This window comes from Triticum aestivum, chromosome 1A (genome assembly GCF_018294505.1).
Source record: "Triticum aestivum cultivar Chinese Spring chromosome 1A, IWGSC CS RefSeq v2.1, whole genome shotgun sequence".
Classification (NCBI taxonomy): domain Eukaryota; kingdom Viridiplantae; phylum Streptophyta; class Magnoliopsida; order Poales; family Poaceae; genus Triticum; species Triticum aestivum.
The window spans coordinates 586767684-586789738 of NC_057794.1; the positions used below are offsets into that span (position 1 = coordinate 586767684).

General features: G+C 43.1%; 2 protein-coding genes across 3 annotated transcripts; both read right to left on the reverse strand.

Moving 5' to 3' along the window:
- Nucleotides 1-3238: 3238 nt before the first annotated feature.
- Nucleotides 3239-5023, reverse strand: LOC123070253 (F-box protein At5g07610). Its single transcript, XM_044493355.1, has 2 exons — nt 4819-5023; nt 3239-4705 (listed from the first exon to the last, which is right to left on the reverse strand). The coding sequence occupies exon 2, from the start codon at nt 4674-4676 to the stop codon at nt 3483-3485; it is 1194 nt and encodes a 397-aa protein (XP_044349290.1). The 5' UTR covers nt 4677-4705; nt 4819-5023; the 3' UTR covers nt 3239-3482.
- Nucleotides 5024-6103: 1080 nt separating this feature from the next.
- Nucleotides 6104-17802, reverse strand: LOC123070277 (structural maintenance of chromosomes protein 3). Of its 2 annotated transcripts, none has more exons than XM_044493406.1 (30): nt 17642-17802; nt 16724-16774; nt 16557-16632; nt 16012-16050; nt 15845-15912; nt 15696-15767; nt 15387-15466; nt 15222-15300; nt 15034-15151; nt 14781-14956; nt 13346-13591; nt 13149-13270; nt 12927-13071; nt 12229-12401; nt 12036-12135; nt 10830-10966; nt 10539-10740; nt 9869-9956; nt 9640-9789; nt 8995-9146; nt 8674-8865; nt 8414-8597; nt 8256-8326; nt 8021-8172; nt 7701-7869; nt 7469-7615; nt 7291-7386; nt 6911-7085; nt 6459-6660; nt 6104-6358 (listed from the first exon to the last, which is right to left on the reverse strand). In XM_044493406.1, exons 2-29 carry the CDS (start codon nt 16736-16738, stop codon nt 6470-6472), a joined length of 3615 nt encoding a protein of 1204 aa, XP_044349341.1. In that variant the 5' UTR covers nt 16739-16774; nt 17642-17802; the 3' UTR covers nt 6104-6358; nt 6459-6469. The 2 variants fall into 2 exon arrangements, with proteins under 2 accessions (XP_044349341.1, XP_044349331.1); XM_044493396.1 differs by having other exon boundaries at nt 6452-6660.
- Between the last annotated feature and the right edge of the window lie 4253 nt (nt 17803-22055).

A 22055-nucleotide genomic window follows, 5' to 3' on the forward strand; every position in this document is an offset into this window, starting at 1 on the left:
CTAATTTTCTGCAATACCAATCAGTAGATCTTATGAGATTCTAGTCTTAGGACAATCAAAAGGGAAACAGGTTGTACTGATCAAAAAGCTTGCCTCGTCACCAGCATCAAGCTCAGCCTGTCTTCTCTGCAGTTGTATAAAACTTATAAGGAGAGCACAGTAGTTTATCATTTCAAATTTTGTTGAGGGAATTTATCATCTGAAGTTAACTTCATAAACTTAAGAAAGACACTACTGTTTACAAAGACTGAGATGCCTTGGTCATGCTTCTGTCCAGTCATGCCTTTTTCTCTTCAACAGAGGCCTAGCTTGACATGCTTCTGTGCTGACTGCTGACATGTATCCTGCTGCTAGCTGTGCTAATTGCTAAACTGAAAAATATGATGAAATGTACACTACTGTTAACAAAGACAGACATATTTTTTGGTCATGCTCTATCACTTCTCCATTTGGCTTTATGAATTCACTCAGACATTGTTGAGGTTGAGCATTTGTGATTCTACTGAACCTGTTTGAGCATAAACAGCTACATGATAGGCTACTAGCTAAGTTGCAGTAATATTTGCTATTCAGATAAGCACTAATGGAGTTACTGGCACACGTGCAAACGTAAGATTCAAGGTGGAAGGTCTTCTTAAGGAAATCAAGTAGGTTTGCTAAGTCTATTCTCTATTGTTACTCACTGAACTAGTTTTGCTCAGCAAAATATCCTCCTTTGTTTGCGCAATCTTTGACAACTTTGCTGCTTCAATTTTGTCTACAAAGAAATGCAGATCGCGGGGTGGCGTGCAGATGGTGTGATCGTCGGAAGTGCAAATGTGAGGCAGTTGGGCGAATCTGGCTCTCCTGAAGAATGGTTGAAGAAGCTAGAAGAATTAGCCAAGGGAACTTCCATGAAGCATGCACTTTTGTCTTGTGGGGGGAAGCGCATGTATACCATATATATATATATTCGTAGTTCTGTTTAGAAATTGTACTTTCAAGGTGGAAGCACTTCTTAAGGAAATCAAGCAGGTTTGCTATATCTTTTCTTTATTGTTACACAATGAACTAGTTTTAGTCTGTTACCTTATTGTGCAATGTGCATCTTGTTCAACGATGCTTATAGAACATTGTCTACTTATTATTATAGGTGACAGATAAAGCTTGTTGGCTTTGGAGTGTCAACTCCAGAGCAGGTGAAACAGGTAAATCATATATATCCAGAAACTCTCTTGCTAAGCAAAATATCTTGTTCTATCCCCCTTCCTTTGCTTGCTCAATCTTTGACAACCCTGTGGCTTCAATTTTGTCTACAATGCAGATCGCGGGGTGGGGCGCAGATGGTGTGATCATCGGGAGCGCACTGATGAGGCAGTTGGGCGAATCTGGTTCTCCTAAAGAAGGATTAAAGAAGCTAGAACAATTGGCCAAGAACCTAAAGCCGCATTTCCATAAAAACATGCAGTTTTGTGGGGGACGGCACATAAATATCATGTTTTTTGGTTCTGTTTTAAAAGTGTAGCATTACAATCTTGGCTTCGGACTTCAAAGGATCCTGTTGTGTGATAGAATAAATTGTATCGATGTGTTGAAATCTCGGGTCAATAAATTGAGGTTAGTGTTATAAATGATGCAAAAGATCGTCACTTTGTCCCAATGCCATGTGAATGATTTCCTTAGTTTTTATTTATTTTAAAACAGCATTCCTCAGTGTTTACAAATGGCTTCAACATGAGTGTGCTAAAATGTACATATATGGTGTGAATAAATGGAGAAATGACCCTGTATGCCATGCTTGCATCATACTATTACATTGAATACATTCTGGTAATATACCTGTCGTTTCTTTATTTTGCTATAAATGTTTGAACATGCGACTGCAGGAGAGACCTCGCCACTAAATTTCGTTGAAGTTATAAACACTTACTAGGTCAAGCAAGAACTGTCATGTTGAAGTCACTTCCTGGATGATAGATCTTTCTGGTTTGATATACCTATCCTTCTAGTTTTTTACTATAAATGGATGCTAATTACTTGCTCAGTTAAATAGCCAGGAAGATTCATCATCCAGTTTGTAAAATCAGCTGGGCAGTACACTCTTATAAGAACATGGTCCTGATTCATGAACTACATACAAGCCACAGCATATGACAGCGGTATGACAGTCTAGTCAGGAATTACTTGCAGAACTAAAATGGCCATGGACAATTTACTCAGAACAAGGACACTATAGGGTGTTAAGAGTGCTGGTGATGAACAATGGACCTGTGTGGCATTACATAACCAATCTTCACTACGAACAGTGGTATCACTGGATGAGTTGTGTTATTATCTTCCCCCAAAAAGCAAATAAAATACAATTCTGTTCTCAGACTAGCATGCACTGCTATTATTTGACACCATGCAAACAGATTTCGCTGAAGGAATCTCCCAGTTTGTATGTACAACAACTTAAACAAGTTGATGCAGGATTCCATTTCAAATAGCATATGAGAGCACACTGCTTTCAAAAGCATCAGAAAAGGATGACGTGAATAATTTAAACAACCAATGAAAATAATAATCAATTGCTGGTCAAGCTAAACCTCTCATATGGACATGAACTCCAATCTCAAAAGGAAACCAAAGATCTTTCTTTTTATTGAAGTTTGCATTCAAATTTATTTCCATAGTTTACGTCACAAACAACAAAGTATATATTTTTTATATGCATTCTTATTCATGTTGTTATCCCTATTCGATGACAAGCATACCATTACACAGTAACTGTATCAAAGTTTACAAATGCTCCTAAGTATATTAAAAAAAATCCGCGGGACATGCTCCTGATTCGTGAACTACATACAAAGCTACTGCATATGACAGTGGTATGACAGTATATTCAGGAATTTGTCGCAGAACTATACTGACCATGGACAGTTTACTCAGAACAAGGCCACTATGGGGCAAGGGTGATGGTGATGAACATTGAACATGTGTGGCATTACATGACCAATCTTCACTACAAATAGTGGTATCACTGAATGAGTTGTGCACCTATTTGGTATTCTTTGACACCATGCAGGCATATTTCGCAGGGGATCTCCCAGTGTGTATATATGTACACCAATTTAGACAAGTTGATTCAAGATTCCAAGGTATTAAATTACTACTCCCTCTGTCTCCTTTGTACTCCCTCTGTCTTACATTTTGAGACAGAGGGAGTACAAAGGAGACATCCATTTCAAACAACATATGACAGGATACTACTCTCAGATGCATCAAAATAGGGTGACATCAATGATTTAACTGTGATGGATCACAAGTTACAGTTACTTAAACTAAATAAATGGATAGTGATGGATAACAAGTTACAGTTACTTGAAATAAACAAATGGATAGAAAGAGGATTTATCCAATCCACCACCCTAAATCAAGGAAATCTGGGCCATACCAACATCTGATTCTCATGAAGTCACTGGAGCCATGCCTGCTCAGCAAACATGAAGCTGCTCCAAAATTTATTTAGGCTTCTCCGCAAAACACGGAATGTACGGCTGAAATCTTCGTGGCTGGCGGTCTCCGAAAGTGCAGATAATACTCAGTTTACTGGTATCCATATCGTACGACATAAGTGTTTTTCCACGGCTCGCTACTAGGAAGATCAAACTGCACTCTGGATGGATCGCGATCAGCGTGTAGTGTTCGCCGGGCTCATGGTGAGGCCTTCCTAGCATTTCTAAAATGCTGGCAGTACACTTCAGGGTCCATTGTCCGCTGGCATAATCCTCAAGAACCCAAACGGATAGCCGGCATCTACCTTCAGTTTCAACATGCGTTGCGTATAGGCGTCCTTGCGACTGCCCGATGAAACCATTATAGATGGAATCCGGCATTCGGATCTTCCTCCATGTTTTACCCTCCATGTCCACAGTCACCATCCAGCGTATCAGGTTCCCCTCCCAGTCAAAATCGGCATCAGAATGGTCGGCGTCGACCAAATGCAAAGTGCCGTTCAAGAAGACGCATTCTGAATCCTCACCGAGGAGGAGGGTCTTGGGGTTCCACTCGCTCCGCATGGAGGTCCACCGTCCAGTGTCCGAGGAATAGGCCTCCACCGTCTGAATCCCGCGAAAACTTTGCACGAACACAAACACCACGAATCGGCCGGGGGCCGCGGGGTCGAAGCAGAGGCGGGCGGTGTTGAGGCGTGTCATGATCTTGTTTCGGGGCACGGGCAGCACGGCCCAGATCTCCTTGGTGGCAGGGTTGCACACGACGTAGTTCCCGTCGTCGCTCATGGCCGCCTTCTCGCAGTAGCAGAGGAGGATGCCGCCGCAGCAGTGCAGGGGCGTGACGTCGCAGTAGCCGCGCACGCGCACGAAGCGGAGGGAGGGGTCGTCGACCAGCGGCCGGCCCCGCCCGGACAGGTTGAGGAAGCCGAGGGCGTCACGGCGCTGGCCGCCGCCGACGTCGTGCTGGGAGTAGCAGAAGAAGCCGGAGAGCGTCTGCGGCGACCTCCTGCGGACGGCCGGGTCGGAGCAGAGCGCCAGCCACGCCTTCGACACGCACCTGAAGCGGCACAGCGACCGGTACGGCACCCGCGACAGGATCTCCCGGAGGATCTCCGGCAGCAGTTCGACCCCACAGGAGCTCTCCTCCGCCGCCGGCTGCTTCTGCTCCTCGTCCTCCTCCACCTTCTTCCTCTTCTTCATCCCGTACCCCGGTGCGCGGGCTGCTCCTGCTGCGAATGGCAGAGGCAGTTTGTTCGCTTAGGGTTTTGATGAGATGTGGTCCTCCTGGATCCCTTACTCGAGCCGAAGGTTAGGGGAAGGAGAGGGGAGGAGGGCGACAAACCTTGCACCTCAAAGCGCGATGGGGATTGCGGCGACGGACGGGACGACGGCGGCGGCGGCGCGTACGAGATGGTGGAGGCGAGCTGCCGAACCCGGAAGGGGGACACTCTGCTGTCAGCTCCGTGTCTCCCGCATCTTCGGCCCAAGAATAAAACACAACTGCGGCGGCCTCTCGGCCCAAAACGTGTCTCTAAAAAAACATGTTTTTCTAGGCATTTAATTACTTGAGCCAAAATGCATTCAAGATGATATGCCGGCTCAGTCTTTCGAAGGTGCTCATAGGGATACGGTGTGCGTGTGTATATGAGCGCTTGCGTCTGTATCGTGTTAAAAAAAATTGCAGGCCCCATACTTTCAGTAAAAGAAAAATAAAGTGATGCCGTCACAAAGACTATGCTACAATTAAACATCATGTTACAAAGATTTTGCACTGATACATCTTTGGCTTGCATAGAGCACTATTCTTCAAATATTGTTGCTTCCTAGAGAATGGTGCTTCTGCCCACCACGTGATGATCATGGAAATTTTATAGCGGCACAATACCCCACATGACTCGGCAACCATGGCGGAGGCAATTGCCCTGTGTAATGGTCTGGTCCTTGCGGACAGGTGGGTTGCAACAAAATTTTACTTGATTCAGACTGAATTAGGTGGTGGACACGACCAAGAACGGAGGCAACTCAGTAAGGGTTGCAGCTGCAGTTTATGAAGAATGCTCCTTTCTGTTCAAGACTTGTCAAGTTCGATCATTGTCCTATAAAAAGTTGCGCATCTTTTAGCTTCTACTTCTAAGGTTTCTGCTGCTAATATGTGGCAGCAGGAACACACATCTTTTATCTTAGCACAATTAGCAAACTTTTCCCACTGATCAATGAATTTGGCAGTCAAATTACCAACATTCCAAAAAAAACAATTTAACTTTTATGTCAACCGAATGAAGTCACCATGATGTCTTCCCTCAAAAAACTTAGCAACACAGAAATTATCATGGTCATGGTCTCTATTCTTTCGGCACGTACTGACAAAACTATTTATAACGTTTAGTCTTCAGAAGAGAATCATTCCTAACATGTTCGAGTGTTAGTTTTCAGAAGAGAATCCTACCGATCACACAGGGCCAACGGCTTAAAAGTACTGTATGACCTAGATCTGTTGCATCTAACTTCAGTTCCAACTAGAGACAAATATAACTCCAAACCACACACATAACTCTTATCTATCAGGTTATCAGCAGGTTCCAGATGCCGCTAACCCCTCGCAGTCGTAGCCAATGAAACAACAGAGATGATGGGCCAAATTTTGCAACAGTGCGGTACAAATAGACAAATCGAAAAACACACATCTCCAATCACGCAAATGCTCCCTAACCATATACTTAAACAAGTTTTAGCAATCCAAAGGCTCCTACGCTTTCTTCAAGTTACCAATCCAAAGGCTAGCTAAATATACACAGCTACATTAACAGTGGCCTGCAATGTCCAGGAGTAGACGAACGGCAACACAATCCCCCTTATCTTTCCTTTCCTGTGTAAACATCTTGCTGCAGGAAACAAACAAAGATGGCGATGTCAGCGAGCCACTGCGTATGATGATTAGCTGCCAAGATAACTCAAAATGCAAAGAGGAACAACACCTTGTGCCTCGGTCGGCCTCAGCTGGCGTTGGCCGTCTGGTCGTGCTCAATGAAGTCCATGGCCTGCTCCTTGGACACCACGTTGATGAAGCTCACCCTGTTCTTGTGTGTCACGCCGTAGATCTTGTCCGCGACCTTCAGGATCTCCGGCCTGAATGTGGTGGCTATGAACTGGGTGTCCGCCAGGTCGGCCAGACGCCGAACCACGCCTACAACAGGACTTAAGGAAAGCAGCAACAAAGATTCGGATGGATATTCTCAGCAGCAGCTGTATACCATGTGATTTAGCTTAATGAACACAGAAGGCATTGTTGGGCATGCACCCAGCTAGACAGACACTAGAACGTTAGATGTATGACATGATATTATGGAGGATTGAATTCATTGGAAAACAAGCATATGAAAGCTCCTCCATGGCGAGGATGAAAATGCGAAAGAAAGAAATAATTAAAAGGATACTCCCGACAGCCGTTCTGTACTGAGGATCCAGAGCAGCATCAATCTCATCAAACAGGTAGAACGGAGCTGGGTCACATCGTTGGATAGCGAAGATCAGTGTTAATGCCACCACTGTCTTCTGCCCTCCAGACAACTGCTTCATGGACTGAGTTTCTCCCTTGCCAGTGAAGGAAACCTGAAACATGACTAAGCATGAGTCTCCAGACAGACAACCTTGAAGTCATCACCATGGTAATTCAGGAAGAGTTTAATAACTTGGGAACAGTTTTTTTTTTACAGGACAGCTTGGAAATAGTATCAGAGCATCATTTGGATTTTTATGATGGATTTAGAATAAAATATGCATGAATACATAAAAGATCTCTGCAAAGAACACATGCCTTGACTTTCACACCAATATACTTCTCTATCCTCCCTTCAGGATCTGCTTCACGAGGCGCGTCCTCATCCATGTCATCATCGGCAGCATCACCATCCTATAGAAATGGAGTGAGTAAGGAACTAGAAGTGAAAGAAACAGAATCAAAGTTGGTGATTAAAGCAAAAGGAAATAGAAACCTTTTTCTTCATCATAACCAGGTATCCGTGACCACCTTGCACTAATTCAGAGAACACTTCGCGGAAGTGCCTTGCAACTCCTTTAAATGTGCGTTCAATTGATTCATCCTTCCTTTGGTCTAAAACTGATATCAACTCTCTAATTTTCTGCAATGCCAATCAGTAGATTTTATGAGATTCTAGTCTTAGGACAATCAAAAGGGAAACAGGTTGTAATGATCAAAAAGCTTGCCTCGTCACCAGCATCAAGTTCAGCCCGTCTTCTCTGCAGTTGTTCACGCTGTTCAGTGAAGTTCACATACTGGTCAAGAGCCTTTTGGTTGACATGACTAAATTGCTTCAACTGCTCATTGCAGTCATAGAGCAGCTTCTGTAGCTGCTTCTTGTTTTTTCTCTTGTACCTATGTTATTGGTGAAAAAAACAAGTTAACACAGTTCATAACACCACCTTATTTATCTGCTGAAAATTACTACAGCATAACAAACACAAGCAAACAGGCATTGTGCAAATGAGTCGGGCAGTTTAGCAGCATAAGAAAAATGGAAACATACGTTTCGAAAGCATCGGCAGGCAATGAGCCCAGATCTCGGATTTTCTTCATACACTCATCTTGCTTGACAAGATACGTGCTCCTACTGCTCATCAACTGTTCCAAATCTTTCGCACCATCTTGCACCGTCTGCTCCAAATTAGCTTCAAGAGCCTGTGTATATGTACATGATACATAACAAGTCAACAGTAGCTATATAAGTTAAAACCCAAGAAAACATTAAAGCTATATAATACCTTCAGATCATCCCTTTGTTTTTTCAGTTGCTCCATCTGTCTTGTATGGGCATTAATAGCATCGACATTAGCTGCCCAAAGGACCATTTAAGAGTTAAGGGGCAACTCCACCTAGTGCAACACAAAAGGAAAAGAGAAGTCAATTGATGCATATATACCTTTCAGTACTGTTGTCGCCTCATCAAGAGTCCTCTTAGACTCTTTCAATTCTTGCTCTTTTGCTTCGACTTCAACAGGCAAGATTTTAGAATCTGCAGATGAAATTATTGCTTCCAACTCTTTCTGACGCCTCATAAGATTAGTTGACAAATTGTTCTCCAGTTCTTCCTTTCTTGTTTCAATCTACATAATAGTTTGTATTAGTTAATAATGACATCTCGGAAACAAAAGTATGGTTACAAAATTTTGCTTAAACAACCTCAATGCGACTGTTTTTACACGAGAGGAACTTCTCCTTCAATCTAGTAATTTCAGGATTCAGTCGCGAAAGGAGATCTCTTTCTTCTAAAGTTAGCTGGTCAATCAGTTCTGTGCCCATCTCATCATTTTTCATTGCAATGCCAGATTGGATTTGCTCAATTTGGTTGCGGATGTTCGCGAGTGATTTTTCCTGCAAGGTAGATAATATAAGACCGCATTCCATACACAATTACAGCAAGAGTATATAAACAGCAAAGGATCTGCATAATAAAAAGAGGAATCCACATGAGCAATGAAAAAGGGTATTATTACTAGGTACCTTCTTTGCAAGGGCTTTCTCCAGTGATCCCTTTTGCTTCGTTGCACTGGCAATATCAACTTTAAACTGTTCCAACTCTGACTTGGCATGATCACGTTCAGCGTCCATTTGCTGATGTTTGGTAATCAAATCCGTAATTTTCTTATCTATATGTATGGGGAGTTAAGAAAATTCTTTGATGTACAATGTCTCTCTTGCAGATAAGCAGTAAACATCTAGGAGAAGTTGTAAATTTTTCATCACATATTCAATTATTTATAGGGATTGAAAACAAACAAATAGAAGCAAGCAGCGAGATGTCATGAGTTCCAAGAAGCTAAACTTTTTTGAACTGACAATTGACATATACATATGATTTGATAAAGTGTGGTGGATCCCAGATCATTACCACATACATTTTGCAAGAATTAAACCTACGTGGTGTTCATACTTCTTCTGAGTGATGACAATGAGCAACACAGCATGCAAGGAATCTCAAATTCAAATGTAGAACATAACCTTAAACTACTTGCCCATTGGACCTGTGGCAAGAAGCAGTTGCAGGTGTATATTTAGCTGCAGCAGGCACTAAAAGGACAAAACATGAGGCCTTGCACTAGCCTCGTGCAAGAGAAACAGGAATATCATTGAACTAAAGCAGGATATCTTTTAACTTTTTTCCCACGTTCTCTAGATGTGCCGTCTTTTTTTCAATTTCTGCTTTGTTGTCCCTGATTACTTTTACAAACTTCAGTCTTGAGCGTCTAGAATCATAGAAACCTCCTGTCATGCCACCCTTTTTGGCTACTTGATCACCTGAGGATAACCACAATGTCAACTTATATGTTAAAAGTAATAATGACAGTGACAGCTCAAGAGCAAAATTGAGGATTACCATCAAGTGTGATGCAATCTAGACTATTGCTGCGTGCAACTCTGGTCGCAGTTTCCAGGTCTCGGCATATAACTGTCCTACCAAAAACCTAACAGAAAATTCTAAGTTAAGCAGGAAAAAGAACCATATGAAAGCCAAGAAGTACACTTTTGAACGAAAAGTTATCAGAAAAAACTAGCTTAGGTGCTTGAGGAAGGGAAGCTACATAATCTGGAGGAGCAAGGTTTCCCGGTAAGTACGTACATATGGCATGAACCCTCTACAGAAGTGCGCTAAAGGTAAAAACATGCATAAATGGGAACGTGGGAGTGAGTAGTGAACACCTTATTTATATTTTTAATGTCTCCAACATGGCATCCAATTGGAAGCTGAAGATAAATTAGAATGAAATCTTCTGTATCCAAACAAGGATATACTATAAAATAATCTGCGATGTCACTCATAACTCAAGTGATTTTGCTGGGTGTCAACGCTCCAAGCAAACAAAGCTAAGATGGATACATGCAACAGAAGAGATGATAACGTGAAGGCAGCATTGGTATTTGGTAATGCAGATGAAGGGTAAGAAGATAGATCAGAACTGAGCCTGAACTAAATTAACCATGGCAGCCCAATAAAAGATGTAGACATCCATTGGAAGGAAAAAATAACAGGAAAGTTTGAATGACACCTGTTCAAAAGCGCGACGATGCTCAGCACGAAACTTTAACTTCTTTAACAATGGAACAAAATCAGAGCTCTGTGGAACATTGACATTCGGAGCGTGCACTCTATTCAGTGGTATGAAAGTCACCCGTCCACCTTTTTCTCGAGTCAATACCTGAATTATCCTTGTCGATATATCGTCATTTTCAACCACCACATGGAACAAGCTATTCACATCAGAAAATATGGGTTATTCAATAACAGAGAAGATGAAATGAAAGTGAAGGATCAAGACAAAAAAGAAACAGAACAAGACCTATTCCCAGCAGTGACCTCAACAGCTGTAAAAAACTTCTCTTCGCAGTCAACCAGTTCTAACACTGGACCAAAAACTCCTCCAATACCATGGTCCCTGATGATTCGGCTAACAGAATTCAGGCCTCTCCTGATATCCTGAGGAAGAAAACAAAATTAACACCATCCAAAGATAGCTTTAAGCCGTTCTTAAAGTAAAAAGGAATGCCATAGTATGACAAAATTGGCATAGCTCAATATTTAGAAGGAGAAGGTCTAGCAATTGCAAAACCAGGTTTAGGGCTATGCTATATACTCCAAAATTCATGAAATCTGTTGCGACAATAAACACAAAGTCAGGTACGACTGATGTAAACCCATGATAAGATATTTTTGAAGTTGTTAAATGTATATAACAATACACCTAAGCCATTTGATTTACAACTATCGTTGCTCTTCCCTCCAACTCATCGAATTATTCTGCCCCTTACCAGTAACCACAATTTCATACTAACGATGAGGAAATGATACCAAGACCGTAAATGATGATCACAATCGTATGTGCTTTTGGTAACACATGATATTATGTGCTAAAGTTGCAAGCTACCAAGCATGTCATACAAAGTTTAAGGTTCGCTTTCTTGGCGTGCAAATTTTGAGTCAGGTCACCAGAAGTTGCTCCTTTTACTTGCCATTTTAGACACCAGATCACCGATACAGTTTATGCTTTGCAATTCAGATTTCTGACCATTGAGTTTCAGTAAAACTTTCTGTCTAAAGGAATGTTCATTAGTCCCCTCGACTCTTAACAACGTTCAACCCCTCCCCGGGCCCCCCCCCCCTGCTGGTGCCAGTGCCCCCCACCAGGCAAAGCCCGGGCGGATCCGGGACCTTGCTCCCCGGCAGCTTCCCCCCTCGAGCGTGGGGGCTCGACGAGGCTGACGGAGCAGAGCTTCTCCGGCCATCAATGCACAGCACACTCAAACTATAATTAATAAATACTCCCTCTGTAAACAAATGGAAGACGTTTTATGTCACTAAGAAGGGAGTGTCCTTTTTTTTGTTATAATTCAGTTTCCAATCCAGCAATCATTCATAGATGCATATCTAAGATGCAATATGCAAGTGTGTACATAGGAACAAGAATGGAATCATTGGAAATTAGTAAGTCAGTAGCAGTCAGAAATGTTAACAATAGAACATGTGAACAACTAAATGATTTCCATACCCCAGGTGTTGCATGGTCCAAACTCTTCTGTGCCTTCACAAGATCTTCCTTTAGCCTATCGATTTCAGCTGTCACACTAGTTTCCTCCTTCCAAAATGATCTGTGAAAATTTATTTGAACTAAGTATATATAGTCTAAAGCTACACATCTTGAATCAAATCACAAGGTTATGAATGCTAAGAAATGTGCATACTTCCTTTCATCTTGAAGTGCATTTTTCTGCTTCGTGAAGTCATTGTGATTCTTTTGCTTGTCTGCAAGAACAGCCTCTAACTTGCTTGATTCACTTCTCCGAGATTCAATGTGGTTTGTCAACTTATTAATTTCGTCTTTAAGCTTCTGACTTTCATCTTGAAGTAAGCTTTCCTGTCATAAAAGCAAAAGTGCAGCCCACGGACCAGCTATGCATCAACAATGGAAATGTGAAAGCTAAAAATAGGAATGATTATATCTTGACTTGTGGCACTAAACTCGTATATCATGATATAACCTGAAATGGATCAAACTACCACCTCTGATCCACAAATAAAGTCATTTTAGAGTTTTACCAGTCAGGCATTTCTAAATTTGACCATCTATAAAGAAAAAAAATACTAACATTCAAATTATCAAATTTACATAACTAGATATATCATGAATTGAATTTTCAAATTTAGAATTATTTTTATGTGAGGCACCATATTTGCACAGAAATTGATGGACAGAGTACCATATTGAAGAATGTGTCATGTCCTAAAAGACTAATGCTTTGGACTGAAGGAAGTAATACACACTCTAATGTAGGGTGGTTCAGTGCAGATTCAAGCGAACCCAAGTAATAAGTAGAATAGCACATCAAAACGAAGGTCAAGAATGAAATTTCAAGTATCAAACAGGTAACTGGTTGAATACCTGCTTTCTATTTGATAAAAGTACACGCTCAAGATCATGAATTTCTTTCCGAAGCCACTCATCTCTGGCAGCCTCATTCTTAAATTGAGTTGCCCTCCCCTGCTTTTGGTACAATATACTCAGCCGCTTCTCGCGGTCCATTATACTATCCCCACAAAATGATGCGTCAATAGGAATATCTATCAACAAGTCGAAAGTATATATGTGTATATTATATTTTACCTTTTTGATATATCTTCCTCTTCCTTCAATTTGGCCGCATGCACCTTACTAATTTGAGCCAATTCAGACTTTGACTTTTCACTTTCTTTCCTCATACTATTTAACTCCCTTACGGCTTCATCCTGCCGATAGATCTTTTAAGTCCGGCAACGAAACAAAGTTACTCAACATCATGAGAAAGATCAAGCATGGCATACCTTTGCTCGTTTTCCACTTGAAATTCTGTCTTTTAAATCTCTCAGATCAAGTTCAATCTGAGAAACTACCTTTAGTGCTTCAGTACGCTTCTTCTCTGCATCGTCCTTTTCAGACTTGGTTTCATTTATCCCTTTAGTAGAGGCTTTTATTTCTTTCTCCAAACTTTTGACCCTCTCACGTAACTCTACCACTTCATTGTCCGCTTGAGACATCCTTTCAGAAATTTGTCTTCGATTATCATCCATCTAACAAGAAATAAATCAAATGTAGTGGGTAGAATAAGCATTATAGGATACAGCAGGATCAATGATATCAGAAAGTTTGGTCTAGAATATCTCATTTCGGAGATAGTGCCAAGGAGATGTAGCATATATTATGGCATAGCAAGCAAGCAGTGATAGCAAGAGAATGTTTACAGGAGTGTATGGTAAAGCATGTTACAATCTTATAGGCACAGGCATGCTACTGAAGAAATACATGTAACGTTTGGCAAAGGAAATAGAGGATAGCATCCACTGACAATTATTTGTCTGAATAGAACTATGTAAGATATTTCTATTTATTTTATTTATTTATCACCTAATTGCTCAGTTTCCAGGGGAGGTGAGACGAAACCAATTTGCATCAATTCACAGGAAATTCACTAACAAGGCTGGCTGGGTAACAGAACACTAGACATGTGTATATGAAATGACATTTTTTTTACTATTTTATATTTCCACTGGTTACAAAAACAATCAATAAAACACCAGAGACATTTGCTCAAGAAATGAAATATGAAGAGGCTGTTTGGATTGCGCCAGGGTCCGCCTCAGCGCGCCAATTTATTGGTGGCCGATTCCACCGCCCACATCTCGCCAACAAATTGGTGCTGGATTGAACTAGCAAGGCAGAGTAGGCCAGGGCGTACCAATTATTTGGTAGCCATCCAAACACATACACTATGCATGGTCAACACCAATATTTTGGATGGGCATCTCAGGGCGTAGATCCAAACAGCCCTGAACTTACCAGTCAACACTACCTTCATCCATCAAATAACAAAATAAATATTTCAAAAATAGTGCCTTGTATGCTCTCTTGAGAATCAAGTTACACAGCTGTTAAAGCAGCTGCAGAACAGGACACTGGGCTTTCAGAAAACATTTCTAGTTTTCCACACCAAGTTCTTTGGTCTTGATGAGAGAGCACCACAAGGTTCTTCCATGAGTGATATACAATAGAAAAGATACTCGGGTGGTCATCTGAGTGGGAAATGTTAATGGTTTGTTCATCAAAACTCAGCTGAAGGATCATCTGAGTGGGAAACGTTAATGGTTTGTTCATCAAAACTCAGCTTAAGGCATTCACTCATAAGACAGACTATTAGAACTTGCCTAACAGAACACAATAATACCCAAAGTAAACATACATAACAAAAAGGGCGAGTATTACCGAAGCTAATTCATTTCTAGCATCATTTAGTTCATGGTCCAGTATAGTATATTCAAGTGATCTTCTCTGTTTGTCCAGCTGCTGGTACTTCTTTAGTTCCTCCTTCTCTTCATCAAGTTCTCTCAGTCTCTCCTCCAGGTAGCGGACAACTTGATCAATCTGCTTCCTTTTATTGGCTGTTAATGAAGTTAATGGACATGTCAGCAGGCCACTCAGAAAGATTATAGAGATACTTTTGGTGATTTAAACTTGCCTGTTTCTTGCATTATTTTCAAGCTCTCCCGACGTCTATCTTCATAAACACGCGTACCACCAATCTCTTTGAGAAGATCCAGTCGTTCAGAATCTTTCATTAGAGTAAGGGATGCAATCTAGACATGCAAAAATTGTCAATATTATATCTGAACAAATCCTGGGAACAATCAGATGAATATTTATTACCTTTCCTTGCTGTACAACATAGTATGGATTAGATCGAGAGAAACCAGCGCTCTCCAGCAGATTCATGACTTCAGTTTTACTGAACAAAACAGCAATAAAAAGTGGAGCTGAGCAAGAGACAAGGTACAACACTGTTTTACTGGTTTAGGGCATAAGCCAACATACCTGACATGTTTTCCATCCAAGTAGTATTCATCCTTCTTTGAAGCAACTGTCCTTCGCAAGCGTACCTCTTCTTTATCAACCTGCAGCCAAATTTCATAATTTAGAGGGCTACTGCAAAATCTACGTGCTGATGTGTTGCTCTGGACAAACCGTATAAGTGGAGCAGAGTAGTTTTTATTATGATAATGATATGCATGCACTCATATGGATGATGTGGGTATTGACACTTTTACAAGTGAAATATGCAGCTTGAGACTGAAGTGGATGACTTTAATCAAATACCAACACTTAATAAACTAGAGGACTTACTGGAATACGGTTGTCTGAATTATCAAAAATTATCTCGACAAAAGCAGATACGACTGAGTGTCCAGCACCTTCCTGGCAATGGTTATTAGTATCAAACACCAGTCACCTATTTTAAGTATTCAGATTGATCAATGAAGGAGAAGGCATACATGGAGAAGAGCTCCCCTGTCCTCACTGCGCAGGTTCTGAAACATGTCACTCAGGACAAAGCGTATAGCTACAGCATTCAGCACGGTGAAATTAGGATGGGAGTAGCACACAAGCGTCAATAACCATAAGAATGAATAGTAATTCAGCAGATGTTTTAAGGCATTACCATGGAAAAAATTTGATTTGCCAGATCCATTTGCACCAACTGCAACAAACAGTTAAATCAATGTTAGTGCATTAGCAGCACAAAAACTATGTGATGAACTCTAAAGTGGACTTCTATGATACTTGCAATAAATTGATACTTCGGTACTTAACCAAATATGTCATCAGGAAAGACAAAGAATGGAAATCGCTACCATGCAAGCCAATAATGAAAGCACGATAGAGTTTTAACAGAAAGAAGTCATCACAAGAGCACATTTCATTTATTTAATTCGAACGTGCATGTGATGGCTATGCAAATCTAGAGAACGATGTAAAATGTCAGAGAAACACTGAACAATGACTTGAATCTTGGATCAACATCTAGTAAGTATGCGATTAGCTAACTACATAAGGATTATCTGGTCCAGGCCCCAGAGACCTGGAGGTGGCTGTTTGACAGGCTGACAGTGACAACACCTTAAGTTACCATGAGGCAGCTGACAACCGAAACACATGAACCTCAGAACCCTATGGCCAAGTTCATTACAGAGAGAGGAAGATTACCGACTACGTTAACTTTGGGGCTGAAAGGTTCTGTCGAGGTCTCCTCCCTGTAGCTTTTAAACCCTTCGATTATAACCTGCACAGACAGCTCTTACGTCAAGAGGATGAAGCAGTGACATGATAAAAAAATGGTACAGACAAAGTCATTCTGAAGCTAGCACAGTTACCTTCTTTATATACATGGCTAAGACGGGGAGAGATCACACCACCATTAATTCCTGCAAACAGAGGAAGACCACTCGTGAATAGAGCATCAGGGTGAACTAAAACTCTACAGGCCGGCTGGCAAATGTGTGAGCAAACAACCGTGCTAAGGTGGTGCTCTGGTTTGAAGCTGCAACCGCGACCAAAATTAATGTGGATGGATTACAGTGGTCCGGTTTTTCCAGTAGAATTGAGCATAGCAACTAAGGTTTTTCCAAGTTTTCCTGGTCCGGCTCGAATTAGGGGTGATCATTATTCAGCATCTCAGAAACCAAGAGCTGAACGAAACAGTCACAAAATGCCGCACAGACCCGTCAGACAGCGCACCGCTGCCTCCGATTTCCAGGCACGGATAGATCAATCCAACAGACCAAAGGGCTGCCAGCAACTATACATGACTGCGCCAACAAATAACTCGTGCAGGGTAAGGAAGCAGCAGCCCGAAGACCGCATCCTACTGCACTACACTACGCCACACACCCGCGTGTAAACCACTCCAGGATCCCAGGAATTATCCACCACGAAGGAGCCCGGGGCCGCGAATCGCCGTTCCACCCGCGGCCGCGAGAGCGAGCCCGGAGCCCCCGCCCGTCAGATTCGGAACTAGCGGGCTAGCTAGGGTTTAGGGCGCGGGCGCGGGGCGAGCGTTCGCCCGCGCGGGAGGCCGACGGGGGGAGAAGCGGGGGGTCGCGAGGGGCGCGGGGCGGAGCTGCGGAACCGGAAACCCTAGCTGGCTAGCTTGGCTCAGGCGCGCCCGGGCTTGGCGGCGGAGGGAGGGGGAGAGCCCTGGCGCCTGCCTCGAGGACCCCGTGGTACGCGCTCGGACCGCGGCGGCTGCTGGCTGCCGTGTACGGAGAGGGGGAGGGGGAGGAGGGATTTACCTCGCCGGAATGGCGGTGGGAGCGGGCGAGCGAGCGTGCTCCACTGGGCGGGAAGCGGAGGCGGAGCGGGGCGGGAGGGGGGGAAGAAGGAGCGAGAGTCCAGTCCAAGAGGAGTCGTCGCGCTGCTCTGCTCTGCTCCGAAACGAGACCAGAGGAGGAGAGGGCCAGCCGGCCAGGCCCAACGTCAACGTGCACCCGGTTCTTCCCGTGCTGGTCTGGGTCTGGGTCTGGTTCGACCATTCCAGTCCAGGCTCCGGTTCCATTCGAATCACCTCTGTTTATTGAGCTTCAGATTCAGATATCAGATCTTTTATTATTTTTTTGAAGTGAATCCATGGGTGATTCGAATCCCATCAAAGTTGAAATAAACAGGGTCGAATCTAGAATCTGAAGCAAACAACTATTTTGTGTGAGCTTCAACAGTCATTTTGTTTCAGATTTAGATATCAGATTCAGCTTTGTCAGTGAAGCTGGATGTAGAAGATAAAACAAAAAAGCTATTCCGAATAAGCTTTGTCAGTGAAGCAACATCTTAACTCAGGCTGTTGTCACTGCAATTGCCTGAAGCATCTCAAAGTGTGCTTCAGTGGCGAAATTGATTCCGTGAATCGGCTTTACAACTGAAGCGAATCCATATGTGATTTGAGTCCAATCAAACCTAAAACAAACTATAGACCGCATAAATCAACTCTGCCAGTAAAGAGAATCTATAGGTGTTTCGAATCCAATCAAAAACGAAACAAACATGCCCCTCCTCTTGTGGATAAAACATTGGTTCCAAATTCAAATTTGAACCACGTGCTCGAAGACAAAATTGAAAGGATAAGGTAGCAGTACGATGCTGGTCCGCCGTGGTTAGGGTTTCTCTAGAGGCGATTGGGAGCCTGCATAGGGTTTCCAAAACTCATGGGTGACTGTTCTTCGACGGCGACGGTGATTGCGGCAGTAGAGTCCGTGTCTGGTGGCTAGGTTAGGGTTTTCTCTCGAGTGAGAATGTTGGTTTGCATGTGTGAGGAAGAAGGCATTAGAGGAATCTTTTTCAAGGACGCACACCTCAAGAGATCTCCTGCGGGTGCAAAGTCGCTGGAAGAAACTATCGGATTGGATGAGAGGGTTGGTATTGACAGAGAATGAAGCATGGGGAGTCACTACAGGAATCAGCTACTTTGCCGTCCGCCAAGGCAGACGGCAAAGCCTTTGTCGTCTGCCGCGGACGGCAAAGGGCTCCGGCAAAGATAGGATCGGTAAAGACCTTCTTTGTTGTCTGCTTTTTGAAGCGGACGGCAAAGGGGCATTTGCCATCAGCGGTTGACGGCAAAGAAAGGCGACGGCAATTAATTCGCTGTTAGTCCGTTAGGTGGCTAACGGCAGTCTTTGTCGTCCGCCAGCTGACGGCAAAGAGCATCAGGCCTTTGCCGTCGGCCAAATGACGTCAGCTGGACGTCACTGCCCACCAAGGCTTTGCCATCCGCCACTGTAGGCAACTGCGGTTATCCTTTGTCGTTTGCCACTGTAGGCAAAGGTTTTGTCGTCCGCCACTGTAGGCAAACTGACCAAATGGGTCAGCTCCCAGGAAACACAGGTGGCTGCCACGTGGCTTCTTTGCCGTCCGCGGCGGACGGCAAAGAGCCCGTTGCCATCGGTGGCAGACGGCAAAGAGCCTGCATTATTTCACAGGGCTATTTCACAGCAAACATATGACATGTCCAGCACATAAGTTTCATCGTACATACATATAGTTCCATCCATTCATACATAGCAAGTTGCACATACACATTGTTCCATCGATATCCACACATATTACAATGCAAAGTTTCATGAAGATAGCAAGTTCCATCATAGCAAGCTAGAAGAATACTAGAAGAGAATGAAAGAAAAAAATAAGCACTCCATCATAGCAAGATAGCTTCCGTGAAGTGAATGAAAACTGCAAAATGGCAAATAAGAAAGTTAGAAAAAGGTGACTAGAAGAAGAAGACTAGAAGAAGAAGTATATGTCATTTATGAGCTAACTTAGGTGCAATGGATCATTTATGAGCTAACTTAGTTGAAATGGATCGTTTATGAGCTAACTAAGGTGAAATGGATCATTTATGAGCTAACTTAGTTGAATGGATCGTTTATTAGCTAACTAAGGTGAAATGGTGTAGGGGAACGTAGTAATTTCAAAAATTCCTACGCACACGCAAGATCATGGTGATGCATAGCAACGAGATGGGAGAGTGTTGTCTATGTACCCTCGTAGACCGAAGCGGAAGCGTTGATGCAACGTAGAGGAAGTAGTCGTACGTCTTCCCGGTCCAACCGATCCAAGCACCGTTACTCCGGTACCTCCGAGTTCTTGGCACACGTTCAGCTCGATGACGCTCCCCGGGCTCCGATCCAGCAAAGCTTCGGGGAGGAGTTCAGTCAGCACGATGGCATGGTGACGATCTTGATGTTCAACCGTCGTAGGGCTTCGCCTAAGCACCGCTATAATATGATCGAGGTGGAATATGGTGGCAGGGGGCACCGGACACGGCTAAGGAACGATCTCAAGGATCAACTTGTGTGTCTAGAGGTGCCCCCTGCCTCCGTATATAAGGAGACAAGGGGGAGGGGCTGGCCGGCCAAGGAGGGCGCGCCAGGAGAGTCCTACTCCCTCTGGGAGTAGGATTCCCCCCCTCCCAATCCTAGTTGGAATAGGATTCCTTAAGGGGGGGAAGAGAGAGAGGGGGGTCGGCCACCTCTCCTTGTCCTAATAGGACTAGGGGAGGGGGGAGGCGCGCAGCCCACCTTGGGCTGCCCCTTTCACCTTTCCACTAAAGCCCACTAAGGCCCATATAGCTCCCGGGGGGTTCCGGTAACCTCCCGGTACTCCGGTAAAATCCCTATTTCACCCGGAACACTTCCGATATCCAAACATAGGCTTCCAATATATCAATCTTTATGTCTCGACCATTTCGAGACTCCTCGTCATGTCCGTGATCACATCCGGGACTTCGAACTAACTTCGGTACATCAAAATGCATAAACTCATAATAACTGTCATCGTAACGTTAAGCGTGCGGACCCTACGGTTCGAGAACAATGTAGACATGACCGAGACACGTCTCTGGTCAATAACCAATAGCGGGACCTGGATGCCCATATTGGCTCCTACATGTTCTACGAAGATCTTTATCGGTCAGACCGCATAACAACATACGTTGTTCCCTTTGTCATCGGTATGTTACTTGCCCGAGATTCGATCGTCGGTATCCAATACCTAGTTCAATCTCGTTACCGGCAAGTCTCTTTACTCGTTCTGTAATACATCATCCCGCAACTAACTCATTAGTTGCAATGCTTGCAAGGCTTATGTGATGTGCATTACCGAGAGGGCCCAGAGATACCTCTCCGACAATCGGAGTGACAAATCCTACTCTCGAAATACGCCAACCCAACATCTACCATTGGAGACACCTGTAGAGCTCCTTTATAATCACCCATTTACGTTGTGACGTTTGGTAGCACACAAAGTGTTCCTCCGGCAAACGGGAGTTGCATAATCTCGTAGTCATAGGAACATGTATAAGTCATGAAGAAAGCAATAGCAACATACTAAACGATCGGGTGCTAAGCTAATGGAATGGGTCATGTCAATCAGATCATTCAACTAATGATGTGATCTCGTTAATCAAATAACAACTCTTTGTTCATGGTTAGGAAATATAACCATCTTTGATTAACGAGCTAGTCAAGTAGAGGCATACTAGTGACACTCTGTTTGTCTATGTATTCACACATGTATTATGTTTCCGGTTAATACAATTCTAGCATGAATAATAAACATTTATCATGATATAAGGAAATAAATAATAACTTTATTATTGCCTCTAGGGCATATTTCCTTCAGTCTCCCACTTGCACTAGAGTCAATAATCTAGATCACATCACCATGTGATTAACATCGATAGTTCACATCATCATGTGATTAACACCCATAGTTCACATCGCCATGTGACCAACACCCAAAAGGTTTACTAGATTCAGTAATCTAGTTCACATTGCTATGTGATTAACACCCAAAGAGTACTAAGGTGTGATCATGTTTTGCTTGTGAGAGAATCTTAGTCAACGGGTCTGCCACATTCAGATCCACATGTATTTTGCAAATTTCTATGTCAACAATGCTCTGCATGGAGCTACTCTAGCTAATTGCTCCCACTTTCAATATGTATCTAGATCGAGACTTAAAGTCATCCAGATCTGTGTCAAAACTTGCATCGACGTAACTTTTTACGACGAACCTTTTTGTCATGTCTATAATCGAGAAACATATCCTTATTTCACTAAGGATAATTCTGACCGCTGTCCAGTGATCTACTCCTAGATCACTATCGTAGTCCCTTGCTTAATCAGTCAGGGTATACAATAGATCTGGTATACAGCA

Coding starts and splice junctions, on each gene's coding strand:
- LOC123070253 (XM_044493355.1), bottom strand. CDS start 4,676: ATGAAGAAGAGGAAGAAGGTGGAGGAGGACGAGGAGCAGAAGCAGCCG.
- LOC123070277 (XM_044493406.1), bottom strand. Junction 10,967..12,035: donor TGGACCATGCAACACCTGGG/GTATGGAAATCA, acceptor TTTCTTCCTCAG/GATATCAGGAGAGGCCTGAA. Junction 6,661..6,910: donor GTACAGAACGGCTGTCGGGA/GTATCCTTTTAA, acceptor GTCCTGTTGTAG/GCGTGGTTCGGCGTCTGGCC.